Here is a 17,550-nt window from a genome sequence, read left to right as displayed (position 1 = left end):
TCCGCATATCCTCCATCAGCCTTCATTCCCTAATCCCCAGCCCCTCGGTCCTTTACCTGTCTCCCCCACCAACCGCCCCCCATAATTTCCTCCCTCAGGATCCCATCCTCTCCTGACACCACATCCTGCAACTCTCTCCTGTTCCCCGGAACCCCTAACCATCTTCCGATCCCACCCTCATCTCCTGACCCTTATCTCCTATTCCCCACGGTGTCCCATCTCAACCCCAGACTTCCAACCCCGACCTTCTCTCCCCTAAATCCTGACCTACGAACCCCCTCCATTCCCCGAATCCAAACCCAACTCCCGGCCTGTCCCACAATTTCCCTCCTCGCCTCCCTATCCCACTCCCTACCTCCTCCCCCGGCCCCAGCCGGGTCCCCCCCGGCCCCCAACTCTCTTTTCTCATCATCTCACCTCTCCAACCTTTCCCGCCTCTCCAATCCCTCCCATTTCTTCTCTCCCCCAGCTCCCCGTCTCCATCAAGTCTCATTTCCCCAATCTCTGCTCTCTCCCCAGTTCCCCACGTGTCTCCCCAAATCCACCGAGTTGCACTGGGCCACTCATCCCCACCTCCTCTTGCCTTCCCATCCCTCTGAGCTCCCAATTCTTCCTCCCCATTCTCCATCTTTTCCCTCCTGGTCGCTTTATCCTCCCAGTCCCTCTGGCCTTTGTCCCCTGCCCACCTCTCATGTTCAGGCCTCTGCTGTGTATATATATCTATGAGTCTATTTATCTTGATGATATTGACGCCAGACTACTTGTTTCTGTTTCGTTTTGTTGTCTGTCTCTCCCCTATAGACTGTGAGCCCGTAGTTGGGCAGGGATTCTTTCTATCTGTTGCCGAATTGTACATTCCAAATGCTTAGTACAGTGCTGTGCACATAGTAAGTGCTCAGTAAATATGATTGAGTGAATGAATGAATGCTCCCTCTTCTACTTTTTAAAAATCGTATTTGTTAAGCGCTATGTGCCAGGCACCGCACTGAGTGCTGGGGTAGATCCGAGCTAATCAGGTTGGACACGGTCCCTTTCCCACATGGGACTGACAGTCTTATCTTCACTTTACAGTTAAGGGAACTGAGGCCCAGAGAAGTGAAGTGTGTGGCCCAGGCTCACACAGCAGATAAGTGGCTTAGAAGCCAGATCCTTCTGATGCGCCGGCCCATGCTCTATCCACTGGGCCATGCTGCTACTCTTTCTATCGCCTTCCCTCCAGTCCCCCCCATCCTCCATCTATAACCTAAACATCTTCATCTCCCTGCTAAGCTCCCGAGCTCTTCCGGCCACCCCTACCCCCTGACTCTGACCTTCTATCTCTTCCTAACCCCCACTCCCAGGTAACCCACTCCCCGCAATTCCCAGTGCTCCCTCTCTGGATCCCCAGTACCCCTATAACCGCCTCTCTTCTGGCCCCCTCCCCCGATCCTGCTCCAGGTACCAGTTTTCCCACTCTGTCTTTCTCCTCAGTCCCATCTCCTGGCTCTTCCAGCCTTCCCGTCTGGGTCTCCCTGCCCCTGAACTCGCTTCTCCCCGCCCTTAACCCCCACCTAGACCCTGTAGCTTCCAGGACCAGCCTTCTGCCCTCTCCCCGGGCCCCCAGCACCCGGTCCGAGGCATCCCTCGCCCCCGGGCCCCGGCCTCACTTTTTCTCAGGCCTCGCTTCCCCACCCCCTCCCGCCCGGCCCCCGGTACCGGCCGCCGGCTCCGCGCCCGTCGCACGTTGCTCAAGAACCTTCTGCCCATCTTCTTGGCGTACCACACGGACACCAGCATCCTCCCTGGCCCGCCCGGACCCCCGGGCACACCCCTTCCCCCCCAGCTGCGGCCTGACCCGGTCCCCAGCCTCTCCCCCCCACCGACCCCCCCACCCGAGGGGGAGAGAGGGCTGGGGTATGGGGGTGGGGGGCGAAGACGGGGAAGGGCCCGTCAGCTAGGGGAGGGGGCTGAGGGCCAGGGCGGGGGAGGGGTTGAGGGCAAAGAAAAGGGAAACGGTGGGGGTCGGGAGGAGGAATGGGGTGACTGGGATGGTAGGAGAGGGGAAGGGGAGGAAAAAGGAGGGAATGACGGGGAGAAGGGGGAGGGAGCCGAGGAAGGGAAAAAGAGGAGAGGGTGGAAAGGCCGGGGAAGAGGAGAGGGGCGGGGAGACGGACAGGTTTCGAGCCCCCCGCCCCCGAAGCCCCCCAGGGGCCGGGATCCGGGGGGCGGCGGCCGGCCGGCGGCCGGGCAGATGGGCGCTGCGGCGGCTGAGAGTCCGGGAGCCGGCAAGCCTGGGGATGGGGGGGAGGAGGGAGGGAGGGAGGGAAAGCGGGAGGGGGGGGAGGAGGAGGAGGAGGAGGAGGAGGAGGAGGAGGAGGAGGAGGAGGAGTGCGTGGGAGGGAGGGAGGGAGAGAGACAGAGACAGAGACAGAGACAGCAGCCAGAGCCGAAGCTGCGGAGGGACGGCGGGGCCTGGATGGTGGGGGGACAGAGAGAGCGAGAGAGAGAGAAAGCATGAATGAAGGAGAGTCCGGGAGGGAGGGGGAGTGGGGAGAGACAGACGCCCACACGCAGAGACGGAGAGACACACGGATCGGGAGAGACGCGGAGAGAGCCGCTGGGGCCAGGGAAACGTCAGCGGGAGAAGCCCGGGAGCAAAGTTGGCCGCGGGCCCCGGGGCTCGGCCCGGCGGGACAGGGAGCCGCGGGGGGCGTTATTGGGGGTGGCGGGGGGCCCCCCCCCAACGGCCCCTGAACCCCCAACGTGTACCCCTCGCACACACACCTTGCACCTCAGTCCTCCCCCCGCCCCGCCCATCGCCGACTCCCGCAGCCCCCGGCGGTCAGTCGGTCTGGTGTCTCGGGGGGTGTCTCTGTCTGTCTGGGGGTGGGGGGTGGGGTGGGGTGGGTGCCTGTGTCTCCCCCCTACCGGCCCGCGGGGGCGGCGCTGCAGGCGGCCGCGGGTCCTCCGGCGGGGGGCGGGGGTCGCGGGGGGGGCGGGGCCCGGGCCCTCCTACCTTGAGGGGGGAGACGTGGGCGTGGCCCACCACCCCGTGGACGGCCTCGAGGTGAGACAAGTTCTTCTCGGAGACGTGGACCAGCTCGGGGGCGTTTACCTGGTTGGGGAGGTGGGCGGGGCTGTGCTCCAGAGGCGGCGTGTCTTCATCTTGGTAGCGGTATTTCTGGGGAGGGGGCGTGGGGAGGGGCGGGGACAGGTCAGGGCCGGAGGGGAGGGGACCCGGGAGTCCGACTCCATCCCCACCCCCCCGAACCCCGACCTGCCGGGACGCCCCCCGCCCCGCCAGATTTCTCAGCCCCCCGCTACCTGGCACCCGCAGCGCAGCGAGAGGGAGCTGCGGGAGCACGAGGCCCGGCATTGGCAGAGCAGAGGCGGCGGCCCCATCCCCTCCCCGCTCGCCCTCCGCCCCTCGCCCCCTCCCCTCCCCTCCCCTGCCGGGGGCCCGAGGAACCCAGGCGTCCGGCGGCCTGCGGAGCGAGCCCCGGGAAACTGGTCCCTTTCCCCATCCCCTCCCTCCCTCCCCCCCGCCTCGGTCCGGCCGCGGGATGGCTAAGCTGAGGATTTCCGGGAGAGGATTGGGGAGAGGTTGGGGGCCCGGAGGGGGGGATGGCTGGGGGGCGGAGACGCCTAGGTCCAATCGAGGAGCGGGGCTTGGATGGGGGGGGGGGGATGTCCGCGGGCGCTGACCTGGGGCGGGGCGGGGGGCTCCGGGGTCCAGTTCGTTGGGGGGAGAGGAGGGCTGGGGTCCGCGGATACCTCGGGGAGCTGGGGATCCGGGGCCTGGTGGGGGTTGGGGGCGGGAAGGGGGCCGGCATGGGGAGGGGTCTCCGGCACGGAGAGAGCCTCTCGCTGCCCGCCGGGGCTCCCCGACCCCTGGCTGGGTCCGCCCCTCAGCCCATCTGCTCCTTAGGCGCCCCCCCCCGACCCCCACCCCCCCCCAGCGCTGTCCAGGGGCCAGACGGCGACGGAAAATAGGATTATCTGGCGGGGGGGAGGAAGGAAGGAAGAAGGGGAGATTAGAGGGCCGGGGGGCGCGCGGGGAGGGGGCTGGGGGTCCCGCTGGCTGCTCCAGATGGGCAGCTCCATCCAGAGGCGGGACCCTTCCCTCCCCCGGGCCCTCCTGCAGGCCCCCCTCCCCGACCCCCCCTTCAGGGTCGTGTAGGGTCATGTACCCCGGATCTCCCCCCTCCCCCCCGCCCAGCTCCTCTCCCCCTACTCCGTGCCCCGCGCCCGCTCCCCCCACCCCACTCCCGGAGTCTCCAGGACGTTCTCCTGCATCTCCCATTTGCCCCCCCCCAAAACCCAGGACCCCCCCTTGCCACTCCCCACCGAAAACATTTCTTCATCCCAAATCCTCTCCCCCCGGACTTCCCTCTGGGACAGGGAGACGAAGGGATTAAAAAAGAGAGGCGGATGGGCGGGGGGGTGGGGGGGGCCGACGACGATCCCGTAGTAATTTGAGGGTGCGGAGCAGAAGGTGTTTGGGGAAGGAGGGAGGAGCCGGGGGAGGAGCTTTAATTTCACACCACCCCTTCCCCCCCACCGAGAGACCTACCAGCTGTTGATGTCGAGGGGCTGGAGTGAAGTGCGAACCCCCAAAATGGGGGCCGCCGCGGGGAGGAAAAAGGGGCGATGGGGGGATCCCCTCTCTTCGCCCAGGCCTTCACCCATAGGGAAGCTTCCAGGCCCGGCGATGCTGAGCCCTCCCTCAGGGGATCTAGGATAGCAGCCTCCTCCCCCCGCAAATGCCAGGGTCCCATGATGGGGGGGCAAGGGAGAGACCCGGACCACGAACCCCACATGTTCCTGTGACCCGCACCCCCAAATCTCCCCCGGGCCTGACATTGGCTGCAGTTTCCTTAGCCTTGCAACAGACGTAGGCCACCCCCAAAAGTTGTGGGGCTGGATGGAAAAGAGGGGCGGGGGGAGAGAAAGTCTCTCCTGGTATCCCGGTCCGGGTCGGGGGCCCCTCGTGGGAGGCCAGGTCCGGGTGTTGCACCCCAGAAATGTGGGGGTGCCAAAGAGGAAAGGTGGGGGTGAAGCAACGAGGACATCACCCTCCTTGGCCTCCGTGGATTCCGGGGCTCCCCTAACCCCCAGCCCGGGGTATGGACTCCCCAGAAAGTTTCTCGGGGAGGAGGGGGTGTGCCCCCAAAGTGTTGAGGTGCAGTGGAGGAGAGGCTAAAGGGGGAGAAAGGCTTTCTCCGGGGGATCCCCCACCCCTGAAGCCGTGGCCTGGAGTCCCCTAGGCTTTCCTGCTGACCCCCTCCTCCTCCTCCTCCACCTCCCCAGTTACTGGGGGCTCGGGGTGAGGAAAACAAGAGGCGGGGGGAGCCCCGGGGAGACGCGGCCTCCCCGCCATCTGTCCCGGGGGAGGGGAAGGAGGAGGAGGATGCATTCGGGGGGAGGGGGCTCCCCGATGTCCTCTAGACCCCCCCAGCCGCGAGGGGAGAGGGAGGGAGAGAGTCGCAGTTTGGGTGCTTTGGGTCGGGGGTGGGGGGGGGGCGGGAAAGGCGGGGGGAGTCTGGGGGGGGTCTGGGGGGGGTGTCGGGGGGGAGGGTCTGGGGGGGTCGGGGGGAGGCGGAGTCGTGGCACCTACCACACAGAGACACATGGAGGCGAATCTGCTCCGGGCCGCCGCCGTCATGGGGGGGTGGGGAAGGAAGGGGGAGGGAGCGGGAAAGGGGTGAGCGTTATATCGGGGGGCCCCGGGGTTGGGGGGGGAGGGGCGGGGGCTGCGGCGGCGGCGAGAGGAGGCTGCGGCCGAAGGGGGGGCGGGGGGGGGAGCCGAGGCTGCGCAGTGCGGGCGAGCGTCATGGGGGGGGCGGGAGAGGTGGGAGGGGGGGACATGGGGAGCCCCCTATTTCCCACGACCGTGGCCCCCCAATACTCTCCCGTGCTCCCCCAATCTCCCAACCCCCCCCAAAAAACTCCTAGTGATTTCCTCAAACCCCCCCCCAACCAGTCCAACCTCTATCCCTCTTTCCCCCCCAAGGAAAAAAGCGAAGCCCCCCGACCACGCTAAGCCTCCCCTCCCCCCGCCCAGGCCCCCCTCGAATACCGCCCCGACCCCGCCGCCCCAATCCAGCTCGGCCCGGGAGCTCCAAACCCATCAGAACCAGCGCCCCCCCACAATCCGCCCCTCCAGAACCCCATCCCTTCACCCCTTCTCTCGGGGGCATTTACTGAGCGTCTTCTCAAAGCGCAGCCTCTGGCCTCCGGTCCCACACCAGCCCCCTCAAAATCCATCGGGTCCCGTCCCCCACAAGATAATTCAGCCCTGCCCTCCAGATCTCCCTGAAACCGATCTTTCCTTCCAGACCCCCCACCTCCCCACCCGAATCCGGGCCTGCTCCTCCATCCCCGCAAACGGGTCTCCAAATTCAGACGCCAGACCCACTAAATCCTGGCTGGCACCTGCTTTCCCCCCCCACCCCAGGCCCCTCTCCAGCCCCCTCCCCACCTCATCGTTTCGGGGACCCCTCCCCGGGCCTCGCTCTCCCACCCTCCCATGAGCCACCCCCTCCCCAGCTCCCCCAATTCCACACCGACTGCTCTAACTCCTTCAACCCCATCTGCTTCCAGGGCAGGTTCTGATCTCCTCCTGCATTTCCCAGCGGCCCCCGCCTCAAATCAGCTCACCTCCCCAAATGGCAGTGCCTATATCCGCCCCTTGGAGCCCTCCCTTCTCCTCAAAATTCAAAGCCTCCTTAAATCTGCCACCTGCCCCCCCTTAAACCTGCCACCTACCCCCCAATCTAAACAAACAACCCATTGCCCACCGCACCCCGAAATTCCAAGTCCTCCGCTCATGTACTGCTCCCCGAGTAACACTACCTAAAGAAATCTCTGGTCCCCCTTCTTCTCCCATCTCCCCTCAATCCCAACGTTAAGGACAACCCTTAACCCTTAACTCTGTTCCCACACCCCTTGTGGTCCCTTCCCAACTAGTAACCATCCCCTAAACTCTAGGTTTGCGTCAGAGTCCTTCATGACTGGCCAAAGACATGGAGCCCCCGCTTCCAATCTAAAGGTGCCCCTCAAATCTATGAGATTCCACCTGCCCAGGCTGAGTCTTCTTGACTTTCTCCTCCCTTCCCCCACCCCTCGGGATCCCTGGCTCTCTGACTCTGTCATTTCCAGTTGTTCAACCCTCATTCCCTCTACTTTTCCCAAGCTTTCAAGGCCAAGTCTCCAGGTCCCCCTACATTCCAGGATGCCCCCTCCCACACAAACACAAATGATGGGGCCCAAGTTCCATTCCCTGAGCTGCCTGCAGTACGCTTACCGAATCAGAGACCGTCCGGTTAAGCACACGACCCTAAATTCCTTGCATCACTCCATCTCCGCTCCCCACAATCAATCAGTGCTATTTATTGAGTGCTTATTGTGTGCCCAGGCGCTTAACAGCCAAAGGCTAAGACCTGTCTTGCTTGGAGCACCCCAAACTCCCGGGCCCTTAAAGATCATTCATTTATTCATTCAATTATATTTATTGAACGCTTCCTGGGTGCAGACCACTGTACTAAGCTCTTGGAAGAGTCCGGTATAACAATATAGCAGACACATTCCCTGTCCACAACGAGCTTACAGCCTAGAAGTCAAAATCCTGAGGTTCGGTCCCAGGAAAGCAACCCGTGTCCACTAAACTGGGGGGCTGGATGGGTTAGTGGGGGGCAGCTACTGGGAGAGTTTGGTTTTAAGGGCATGGCTAGGGTCGGGGAGCACTGCTGGCGCATCGCTACTGGTGCTCCACATGTGGCAGACCTCAGCATGTGGGTACTGAGCACTTAGCACCGTGTTCTGCACACAGTAGGCACTCAATAAATAGCAGTGATTGATTGAGGGGAGCAGAGAGGAGATGATGCAGGGAATTTGGGGTCATTTGCTTAACCGGTCTGCCCCTGATTCAGTCAGGGTACTGCAGGATGTTAACATCAGAGAGGCTGGAGATAATGGGGAGTAAATTATGGGGACCTGGAGGATATCGGGGAGTTAATATTGGGGCCTGGAGTCATTGGGGAGTTAATACTGAGGGTATGGAGGGTGCTAGGAAGTTACTACTGAGGATCTTTATGGGAGCACCGTCGCCTAATGGGAAGAGCACGGGCCTGGGAGACAGAGGACCTGGGTTCTAATTCCGGCTCTGCTACTTGTCTGCTGTGTGACCTTGAGCAAATCACTTAGTTGGCGATCTGTGGTCCACACCACTCTGTGCCTCGGTTACCTCATCTGTAAAAGGGGGCTAGAGACTGTAAGTCCCCTTAGTCCCATTACTGAGTGAGTACCCCAGGGCTTAGTAAAGTGCCTGGCACATAGTAAGCGCCCAACAAATACCATTATAATCCTGGGGACTTGGAGGCATTGGGGAGTTAATGCTGGAGACACTGGGGAGCCTGGAACTCCCTCCCTCTTTACATATACCAGATCTTCACTCTCCCCCCGCTTCAAAGTCGTATTAACTCTGCCACTTGTCAGGTGTGTGACCCTGGGCAAGTCATTTTACTTCTCTGTGCCTCAGTTACTTCATCTGTAAAATGGGGATTGAGACTGTGAGCCCCAAATGGGACAGGGACTGTGTCCAATTTGATTTGCTTGTATCCACCCCAGCGCTTAGTACATTGCCTAGCATATACTAAGCACTTAACAAATACCATTGGTATTATTATTGTCACATCTCCTGCAACAGGCCTTCCCCGACTGAGCAGTCTTTTCCCCGGTAGGCTCTCCCCTCTGTATCACTGTCTATGCACTTGAATTTGTGAACTTTGGGTATTTGATATTTGCCCTATACATATCTATAAATTGTATATTATAAATTATTTATTTATACTAATGTCTGTCTCCCCCTCTAGATTGTAAACTCGTCGTGGGCAGGGAACGCCTCTACCAGCTCTGTTGTATTGACTCCCACCAAGCGCTTAGTGCAGTGCTCTGCACACAGTAAGCACTCAATAAATACCATTGATGATGATGATGATGACTGCGGAATAAATGTGGGAGGCGTGGTGGGTACTAGGAAGTTAATACTGGAAGGTTCTCTAGACTGTAAGCTCATTGTAGGCAGGGACTGTGTCTGTTATATTGTTTTGCTGTACTTTCCTGTTTTGCTGCGCTTAGTACAGTGCTCTGCACACAGTAAGCACTCAGTAAATATGATTCATCGATTAATACTGGGGACCTGGAAATTATGGGGGAGTTAATACTGCAGCATGGAAGATTTGGGGAAGTAATATTGAGGAACTAGAAGATTCACGGGGAATCTAAGGATATTCGGGAGTTAATACCGCAGGCTGGAGAATATTATGGAGTAATACTGTGGCCTGGAGAACGTTGGAGAGTTAATACTGGGGGCCTAGATAATCTAGGAATCTGTGGGGATATTGGGGAGTTAAACCCGGGGGCAGTTGGGTCCTGGGACATTAATGCCAGGGAGATGGGAGATATTACAACAACAATAACTGTAAGAATAATAATTACAGTAAAAGCAATGGTAGCTATTATTCTTCTCGGACTTCCAGGCAACAGTAAATATCGGGGATGGCTAGATAGGGCTGTATTAAGGGGTTGTTCGTACCAGAGCGATTCAGCCATACAAGATTTTAAATCTCCAAAGGACCTCGCCCCAACCAGCCCCCTCTCACCAACTCTGCCCCACTGGCTCCCGCCTGACCCCTTGCTCGGGTCAGCTTAGGTCCTCCCAGCCCTCTGGACCAAATGCCCCTAAAGGGAGATCCCCAAATAATCTCCCAAGGCCCAACGAAACGGTCCCAGGAGCATCCTAAGCAACAGGGCAGCCCCGGGGGGAACCTGATACTACGCTCCCTGATATCCAGATGGCTCAGGAGGCCCCCGCTTGGGGATGTGTTGGAGGGGGTGTGGGGGGGGGGGGTGCATCCCTGGAGACGCCACCAGGGGGCGCCAGCACACCCAATTCTTCCCCCCCTCCTCCGTTTTCAGTTTGCCCGTCACCTAGCAACGCAGCCTTCACGGCCTTTGGAGTTGCCAGGGCAACCGTCTCCCATGGACACGGGGGCTGCCGGGGACTAGGACGGACCCTCCATTTTAGGGGACCCAGGCGTCCCGCCCCGTAGCCGGCCTCCCGCCCCCGGCCTCCCGTTCCCCCGACCCCTGGCCTCCCCCAATTCCCTCCCCGCGGCGTCCGAGCGCCACGGCGCCCCCCCAGACCGGTCCCGCCCCCCTCCCCCTTCGGGGCCCCGCCCCCCAGCCCTCGGGCCCCTCCTAGTGGCGGCACGAGCCCCGGAGGGCGCGCGCACGCGCGCTGGCCCCGCCTCGTTCCCGAGTCCGGCCCCGCCCACCTCCCCCGGAGGCCCCGCCCACTGCCCCCGTTGCCCTTCGCCACGGCGCCTCGGCCAATGAGCGCCTCCCGCCGGCCGGCCAGGCCCCGCCCCCAGCGTGCTGGCGTCGCCCTATGAGGACGACCGGGGCAGGGTTAACCCCTTTCCCGCCGGCGTTCCTGCCGGTTCCCTCCGCCCCCCCCCCCCCCCCCCGGGCCCCGCGCTCCGTCACCCCCCCCCCCCCCCCCCCCCCGTCACCACCTCACCGGCCCCGCCCCCGGGCTTCACCACGCAGCCTGAGTCGTCGCCGGTTGCCATGGCAACGGAGGGAGCGCGGGGCGAGACTGAGAGGCCCTGAGTGTGGATGGGGTGGGGGGCGGGGGCGGTGAGGGAGACTGAGAGACACGGGGACCCAGGCAGAGATGATATGGAGGCAGTCGGAGCGGGGCAGAGATAGAGAGACGGGGAGGACTCAGAAAGAGAAATGGGGACCCGGGCAGAGCCATGGAGACACACAGGGTGAGGCAGAGACAGACAGGGACAGACCCTGGGAGAAACAGCTCTAAAGGCTAAGAGAGAAATGGAGACCCTGAGAGAGAAAGGGAGGCCCTGGCAGGGATATGAAGGCACCCAGAGAGACGCAGGGACGGAGAGCCTTGGGGACCCAGAGATATGGCGGCACTCGGGGACAGACATGAGGACCCAGAAAGAGAAATGGGGACCCAGGCCGAGATATGCAGACACGCAGAGTGAGGCAGAGACTGAGAGAAATGGGGACCCAGGCAGAGACATGGAGGCACAGAGACACAAAAAGAGTCAGAGACCGAGACAGACCCCGAGAGAAACAGCTCTGAAGAGTCAGAGACCCGAGATCACAGGGAGACTGAGATGCAAAGACATCGACACCCACAGGCAGAGACAGAGACCAGAGCGAGAGATCAAGAGACCCCCGAGACGCGGAAAGAGCCACAGAGACATTGCGGGACTCGGATGCCAAGATGTATAGACATGGGACGAGGCCCACAGAGACGGCAAGTCCCAAATGCGAGATGCAGAAACACAAAAGCAGAGGGCACAGGGAGGAAGAGAAAAATAGAAGCGGCCATGGAAAAAGAGAGAGAGAGAGAGAGAGGAGAGAGAGAGAGATAGCGCCGGGGAGAGTGGGTGGTGGTGAGAAAGGAGCTGGAGGCTGGAGTCACTCTAGGGGAGCCTAGGGCTGAGGACAGGAGGCGGCATCCCTCTCCTTCCACACTCCGTGGTCCCACAGAGGGAGCAGAGATGCCCTCTTCCCCTCCCACCTCCTCCCCAGCACTGTCCTGCCTTCGCAGCTCCCAAGCGCTTAGTACAGTGCTCTGCACACAGTAAGCACTCAATAAACACGACTGACTGGCTTTGCAGCTGACCCAAGGGAAATCGACTACAATTCCCACCAGCCTCCCGGGGGGTCCCGGGATCTCCCGGGAACAAAAAAAGGTCACTGCTCCCCTCCCCCCAAGAGCTGGGGGAGGGATGAGAGGTGGGGAGAGCCTAGCCCCCCTTCTCCCCTCGCCCTCAATCTTCCGGCTGCCTCAGCTCCTATTCCCACCTCCCAATCAATCAATCAATCAACTGCATTTATTGAGCGCTTACTCTATAGGGAGGACTGCCAGGCTCAAGGCCTTTCCTTCTCTCAGCCCCCCTCCTCTATTGAGGAATCCCCTGATCCAAGGGTCCTCCCCAGCAATTAACTTTTCCCCTACCTCTCGATCCCAGCTCAGCTCCCGAGACTCAGTCTCCCCCTTGACTCTTTGGGCTCAGAACCGAGGGGTCCTTGGTTGCTGCAACCTCAGCAGAGAGAGAAGGGGGGGGTGTGTGCGTGGGTTTGCATGTGTGTGTGTTCCTCTAGACTGTAAGCTCGTTGTGGGCCAGAAGTGTGTCCACCATCTCTGCTGTACTGGACTCTCCTAAGCGCTTAGTACAGTGCTCTACACCCAGTAAGCGCTTAATAAATATGACTGATTGATTGAGTGGGAAGGTGGGGGGTTGCCCCAACCAGCCAAGGGGAACTGGGGATTGAGTAATAATAATAATAATGTTGGTATTTGTTAAGCGCTTACTATGTGCCGAGCACTGTTCTAAGCGCTGGGGTAGACATAGGGGAATCAGGTTGTCCCACGTGGGGCTCACAGTCTTAATCCCCATTTTACAGATGAGGGAACTGAGGCACAGAGAAGTGAAGTGACTTGCCCACAGTCACACAGCCGACAAGTGGCAGAGCTGGGATTCGAACTCATGAGCCCTGACTCCAAAGCCCGTGCTCTTTCCACTGAGCCACGCTGAGTAATCACAGGTGATTTGGCAAATCAGTACTCGGATCTCTAGATTGTAAGCTCCTTGTGGGCAGGGAATGTGCCCGTGTATTGTTATACTGTACTCTCCCAAGCACTTAGTACAGTGCTCTTTGCTCACAGTAAATGCTCAATAAATATGATCGAATTAATGAATATCTCCTCAGGTCCCTGCCGGTCCTCCCTGCTTCTACACACACACACACACACACACACACAAACCCTCCCCCCGGCCACCACTTCTCTCTGCTGAGGCTGGGTTGCTCTGAGCAGAGTCAGGGGGGAAACTGAGTCCGGGGAGCTGGGCAGAGCATGGCCATGTTCATGGAAATGGGCCTGCCATCCACAGCCTTGCCAGGAGCCTTGCCCACTGTCTCCGGCACACCTGGTGGACTCCTCCGCAGGTCTGTCTTCCCTTCTAGACCGTAAGCTCATTACGGGCAGTGAATATGTCTAATTCTGTTGCATTGTACTCTCCCAAGTGCTTAGTACAGTGCTCTACACATACTAAGCGCTCAATACATACCAGCGATTGATTGACTGATCGATTGGGGGCTGTGGTGGGGCTAGCCTGATGGCTTCATGTGTGATCGGTTGCAGATGTCAGTCAGTCAGTGGTATTTATTGAGTGCTACTGTATGCAGAGGACTGTACTAAGCGCTTGGGGGTGTCCAATACAACCATATAAGATATAGGTCTGCATCTTGGATTGCCTCCTCCACCTTCCTCCTCAGGCCTTGGGCCACCCCCAGCCCTGCAGTTCGGCCCCCTCTCCATCCCCAGCCCCTTCCTCTCTCTCCTAAACAGGCCACGGGCCGCCCTGAAGACTCTGCTGGGGGTCACTGAGGGGCCGCGGAGTCTGGACGGGGGAAACAGAGATGGGGCCCAGAGACACACAGAGAGAAACAGAAAGAGATGGAGATTAAGAGACACACACACAGAGGCAGAGGCAGGGCCTGAGGGAAAAATGGGGTTCTGAGCCTCAAGAACGGAAACCATCAAATGGGAATCCAAAGCCACATTCACACATACACACACACACGACCACACCACACATGTACGCATGTCGGTCTGTGTCATGGAATTTGCACGGCCTAGCCTTGCTGCACCCCCTCACCCCAGCTCCCACTAAATATAACCCCTTCCCCACCTCATCCTGTGACTCACTCTGACCCCGCCTCCCTCAGCCCCCCACTTCCTGTCCCATTCCCCAGAGCCGTCACCCCCCTCCCCAGCTGCTAGCCCAGCCCCCCCCCCACTTTCTTCACCCAGGTGCCCTGTTTCCCACCCCCCTACCCGGTCCACTGGGGACCCAGGCGCCCTCCCTCCCACTCCCAGAATTCTGGGTCCTGCTCCCACCCTACTGACCCCGTTCCTTTTTGGGGACCCAGAGCCCATGTGCCCTATGCCAGAGGCTTAGGCCGGTCTTCTGCCCCCCAGCCTTGACCCCGACTTCCCTTCCACCAACCCTCGCCGTCCCCATCTCCTCCTCCGCCACCCACCACCTGGCCACATCCTCTTCTCCTCCCCTCCATCCTAGATCCCGAATGCTGACCCAGAGCCCTCCCTCTCCGGTCTGGGGGAAACCCCCCCCCCCCTCCAGACCAGGCAGACCCCTGAAATTCACTGGGCAAGGTGGGAGGGCAGGCCCGGGGTGAGAAAGAACCGGGAGTTCCATCTTGCATCTGGAGTTCTCCCATCCATCCATCCATCCATCCATCCATCCATCCATCCATCCATCCATCCATCCATCCATCCATCCCACCATAGATCCATCCGTCCGTCTATCCGTTCATCCATCCATCCATCCATCCATCCACCCCTCCCTCCGCCTGGGGCAGGGGCAGCGGGGGCGGTAGGAGGCAGGGGAACGGGGAGGGGGGGCTCTGAGGAGGGGGACCCTCTCTCAGCCACCCACCCACCCCTTCCACCTACCCTTTCCGGCTTCCGCCAACCCCCTCCCACTTCCTCGCCCCCCCCAAGGCCGGCTGACCCTCTCCTTCCCCCCCAAAGGTTCCCCCTCTAATCTTCACACCCACATCGCCTCTGCCTCTCTCCCTTCCCCCCCCTCCGCCGGTCTCTGGGTGAATCCCCCCCAAAATAACCGTGTGCCTCCAAAATGGAACCGGGCCCTCAGGAGGCAACAGGCCTAAGCAGAACCAGCTGGATGCCCCCCCCCGAAACCGGCAGCCCCCCTCTCCAGAGCCACCATCTGCCACACTAGCTCTGAACCCCTCAAATCCACGTCCGGTCCCCCCGGGCCTCCCCAGCCGCAGGCCCACACCGGCCTGCACCCCAAACCCGGTGTGGCCCCCGAAATGTCCATGGCGCCCCGAGGACCGCGTCTGCCCCCCCCCCGCAAGGCACTGAAAGGGGGTCTCAAAGAAGGCCTGCTACCACGGTCCCTCCAAACCGGCTCTGAACCTCAAAATCAGAGGCGGGGGGGCCTCCGAAACCGCACCCGACTCCCCCAGTCCCCAGTAGACGCCCCCAGCTCTGGGTCCCCCTCCCCCAAAACGTCCTCCCCCCTCTCCCCCCAGCTCGCCCCCCTACCTTCGTGGTCACGATACAGAGACAGTCCATCGTGCGGGGGGGCGGCGCGGCGGCGGATGGGGGGGGCCGGCTTCATCGGGGTCTCTCCCCCCCTCCCCCCCTCCGCACCCCACTTCTGGAGGGGGGCCGGGGCGGGGGGAGGGCGAGGGAGCGGTGAGGGGGCGGGGGTGGAGACCGGGGGTCGGGGGGGAGGACGGGAAGGTGTCTGGGGGGGGTCGGGGGTCTCAGGAGGGCGGGGGGCGCCGGCGGGGCCGAGCCCCGGGGACGGGGGGCTGGGGCATGAGATGGATGGGGGGGGGCGAGGTAGAGGAGGAGGGGGAGGTGGGGAGGGGGGAGGGGGCGGGAAGGGGGGTGGGGAGGGGGTTGCCCCGACCAGCCGAGGGGAATTGGGGAGGGGGTCGGAGGCGGCCGAGGGAGCGGCGGCGGCCGAGAGAGCGAGAGGCAGAGACGGAGGGATGGGAAAAGAGGGGAGGGGGAGGAGGGGAGGGGAGGAGGAGGAGAGGAGGAGGGAGAGAAAGAAGAGAAGGGAGGGGGGAGGGAGGGAGGAGAGAGAGATGGGGGGTGGGCTTAACTCCTTCCCTACCGGGGGAGGGGGAGTGAGCCAGGGAGCCGGTCCCCAGCGACGGACTCGGGCGCAGGCCAGAGGGGTCGGTCCTCACACCCCGAGAGACAGAGACCCCCACCCGGGCGGAGCCGGAGACCACCAGGGAGACAGCAACCGAGAAACGGACCGAGACGGAGATTGATGGAGAGATACACCGTGCCCCCCCCCGCCCCCCAACAGCATCACCACCGCAGCTAAGGGGGGAGAGGAAGAAGGGGGTGCTAGACATCTTGGAGGGGGTTGCTCTGAGGAGGGTTCTCCCAGGCCTTGGGAGGGCAGGACACCTGGGTCCCGGAGGAGAGCAATAGGAAGTGTGATTAAGTCTCAGCCCCATCCCTGCCGGGGCTGAAGAACCAGGTCACAATCATGCAAGGAGAGGGAGGGATGGAGGGCGGGTGAGGGGAGGGGACGGTAGGTCGGAGGAGGAAACTGAGGCAGGGACAGACCAAAGAAAGGCTTTCTGACCGTCCCGCCAAGTCCCCATCAGACCTCGGGGGTCCTCAGCCCCCTCCTCCGCAACCTCCAGCCCAGCCCCAGTTACCAGTGTCCCTGGTGAGAGGGGGAGAGGAATCCAGGCCTGGACACCCCCCACCCCCCATAATGATAATTAATAATAATAATTCTGGTACTCATTAAGTGCTTACCGCATGCCGAGCACTGTACTAAGTGATACAAGATCATCTGGTCCCGCAGCCTTAGTTGAAGGAGGAGCTGGGATTGAATCCCCATTTTGCAGTGGGAAGAGGCCCAGTGAAATGAAGTGACTTGCCCAACGTACCACAGCAGACAAGTGGCAGAGCCGGGATTAGAACCCTAGTCCTCCTGACTCCCGGGCCCGGACTCTCTCCACTAGACTGGGAGCCCAATGTGGGACAGGGACAGTATCCAACCCCATTTGCTCGTAACCCCCCGGGGGCTCGGAACAGCATTCGGCACACAGTAAACGCTTAAGAAGTATCACAAGTTTTATCATTATTCGGCCACACTGCTTCAACCCCAAATTCTACCTGTTTCCCAGTTGGAGGGGTTGGTGGACCATCTGAAAGTGCAGCTTCATAATACTCCTGGATATCTGGAAATAAGTAAATGCCCACCTGTCACCCTCTCTGTTTCCCTCCCACGTCCCTCCACCTCTTGCCCACATCCTGCCTCTGACCTGGAAAACGCTTCCTCTTCATACCCGACCGACAATTATTTCTTTTAATGCCTGTCTCCCCCTCTAGACTGTAAGGCTGTTGTGGGCAGGGGATGTGTCTGTTTATTGTTTTATTGTACTCTGCCAAGCACTTAGTACAGTGCTCTGCACACAGAAAGCCCTCAGTAAATATGAATGACTAACTGCCTGACAATGACTCTCCCCACCTTCAAGGCCTCACTGAAGGCCCATCTCCTTCAAGAGACCTTCCCTGCCTAAGCCCTCCTTTCCTCTTCTCCCACCTCCTTCTGCATCGCCCTGGTTTGCTCCCTTTATTCATCCCCCCCTCCCAGCCCCACACCACTTATGTCCACATCTGCCATGTATTTATTTCTATTCATCTCTATCTCCCCCTCTGGACTGTAAGCTCATTGTGGGCAGGGAATGTTTCTGTTACACTGATATACTGTACTCTCCTAAGTACTCCTGGTGTACTCTCCTAAGTGCTTAGTCCAGTGCTCTCCACACAGTAAGCACTCAATAAATACGATTGACTGAATGACTTCCAGGAGTCCCTGTCCCCCACCTTCCCACCTCCCCCCAGCCCAAGCCTACAGACCTCTGGGTTCTCAAGCA

General features: G+C 60.8%; 1 protein-coding gene across 3 annotated transcripts in view; it reads right to left on the bottom strand.

Annotated features, from left to right (window-relative positions):
* DLG4 (discs large MAGUK scaffold protein 4) overlaps window positions 1–16,806 on the bottom strand; it is a 31,551-nt gene extending 14,745 nt beyond the window's left edge. Inside the window, exons 1-2 of one of the 3 annotated variants that reach the window (XM_029055314.2) lie at window positions 16,787–16,806; window positions 2,996–3,160 (exon numbers count right to left, since the gene is read on the bottom strand). Coding sequence is in view for 2 of the 3 variants with exons in the window: in XM_029055316.1 (XP_028911149.1) it covers window positions 2,996–3,160; window positions 15,176–15,205 (195 nt within the window). In the remaining variant the exon portion in view is untranslated. Of the gene's footprint in view, window positions 1–2,995; window positions 3,161–15,175; window positions 15,278–16,786 lie in introns of those variants that run through there. The other 2 variants (XM_029055316.1, XM_029055317.1) reach the window with 2 other exon arrangements.
* Between the last annotated feature and the right edge of the window lie 744 nt (window positions 16,807–17,550).

The sequence above is a fragment of the Ornithorhynchus anatinus genome, chromosome X5 (genome assembly GCF_004115215.2).
Source record: "Ornithorhynchus anatinus isolate Pmale09 chromosome X5, mOrnAna1.pri.v4, whole genome shotgun sequence".
Classification (NCBI taxonomy): domain Eukaryota; kingdom Metazoa; phylum Chordata; class Mammalia; order Monotremata; family Ornithorhynchidae; genus Ornithorhynchus; species Ornithorhynchus anatinus.
The sequence above is the reverse complement of the archived record's forward strand: the minus strand, read 5'-3'. Positions and strand labels throughout refer to the sequence as shown.